Source organism: Triticum dicoccoides, chromosome 3A (genome assembly GCF_002162155.2).
Source record: "Triticum dicoccoides isolate Atlit2015 ecotype Zavitan chromosome 3A, WEW_v2.0, whole genome shotgun sequence".
Classification (NCBI taxonomy): Eukaryota; Viridiplantae; Streptophyta; class Magnoliopsida; order Poales; family Poaceae; genus Triticum; species Triticum dicoccoides.
In genome coordinates, this window is record NC_041384.1 from 19,424,420 (window position 1) to 19,425,783 (window position 1,364).

General features: G+C 58.5%; 1 protein-coding gene across 1 annotated transcript; it reads right to left on the reverse strand.

The window, feature by feature from the left end:
* Positions 1–211: 211 nt before the first annotated feature.
* LOC119271769 (LEAF RUST 10 DISEASE-RESISTANCE LOCUS RECEPTOR-LIKE PROTEIN KINASE-like 1.2) lies at positions 212–1,042 on the reverse strand. The gene has a single exon (XM_037553462.1). The coding sequence runs from the start codon at positions 1,040–1,042 to the stop codon at positions 212–214; it is 831 nt and encodes a 276-aa protein (XP_037409359.1).
* Positions 1,043–1,364: the final 322 nt, after the last annotated feature.

Consider the following 1,364-nt stretch of genomic DNA (forward strand, 5'->3'; position numbering starts at 1 on the left):
TTAAGATTTGGAAGGGCAAAGGGAGGGTTTACAATTTGGAATGTCGACATATTTAATTTGCGCCTCCCTGAAATGACTCGAAATTTGGAATCCCGAAATTATTCTGTAATTTCCCTGAATAAAGTCTATCTTTTTGTGACAAAATTGTGCACCTAGTCTTATTTTTTAAACGTGGGTTTGAACTAGTAGTATACATGGCATATGAGATGGTTTAAAGAGGTAAAAACGAGCTGAATCGATTACCTTTTTCTGCGGGGATGATGAATTCATCACCGCAGATTAAGGGGCCGTCAGACATGCCGCTGGGACATTGGCAATCGAAGATGTCGTAGGTGGTGTTGATCCGGCAAAGCCCACCGGTGTCCCTGCACGCTGTGCACTCGCCGGCCGTGTACTCGAGACGAAACCCGCGCTCCATCAGCTTGTGGTAGTTCGCCGCGGTCGCCCCCGGGTACCCCATCACCGGCGCCATCATCGACACCGAGCAGTTCCCCGGCACCAGCGGCCATTTGTCGTCGAGCTTGTAACCCCCGGCAAGCCACGCGAACGAGTTGCTGTCGTAGTTCAAGGGCGCCCATTGCGTAGGTGGCTGCTGCGCCGCCTGCAGGTCGATGCAGTCGTACAGGAAGAAGAGCTCCCGGTTGGCGGCGCTGATGCTGAAGGGCGCGAGGCCAAGGTCGGAGGAGACGTTGACTTGGAGCTTGGCGTCGCAGGTGCTGTGTGAGAGCTCGACGTTGGTGACCCGGAACGAGCTGTCCTCATAGGAGATGTCCAGGATCTTGTACGTCCAGATGGAGTTCTTGAGGGAGGCCGTGCCGTTGCTGTGGCAGCTGACCTGGAAGGCCCGGTAGCCGCACTCTGGCGGGTGCGTGCCGCCGAGCCAGAACGGGTACTCGATGCGCAGGCCCCCGCACGTCGCCGGCTCGCACGACGACGGCGACGGCGTGGCGTTTGTGGCGTGTGTGGCAAGGACGCCAGCAGTTAGCAGCAGTATGGCTGAGCAGAGCACGCCGGCGGGCGCCGGGACACGAAATGGAGTCATTGGTCTTGCTGCGACCGAAGGGAGAAGGGAGGCCACCGGCTACGCTACGTGGTGCTCCCGAAGGCGCAGAGAGGGAGGCGTGCAGTGAAGAGCGGCAGTTGATGTGATGATGAGGATTGAGAAGTTGAGAAGGAGAAGAAGCACCGGGACATTCATGCAGCCATGGTTGCCGGCTGTGTTGACGATTCGTGGTCACGGAGTTTGACTGAAGTGGACACCACCACCTCGCCGGCGAGTGGCCGAGTGGGAGCTCACCCGCCACGTGGGTCCTCACGGCGGCGCTGGCCCGGTTGCCAGTGGCCGGAGGAAGGTCGTCGGTCCG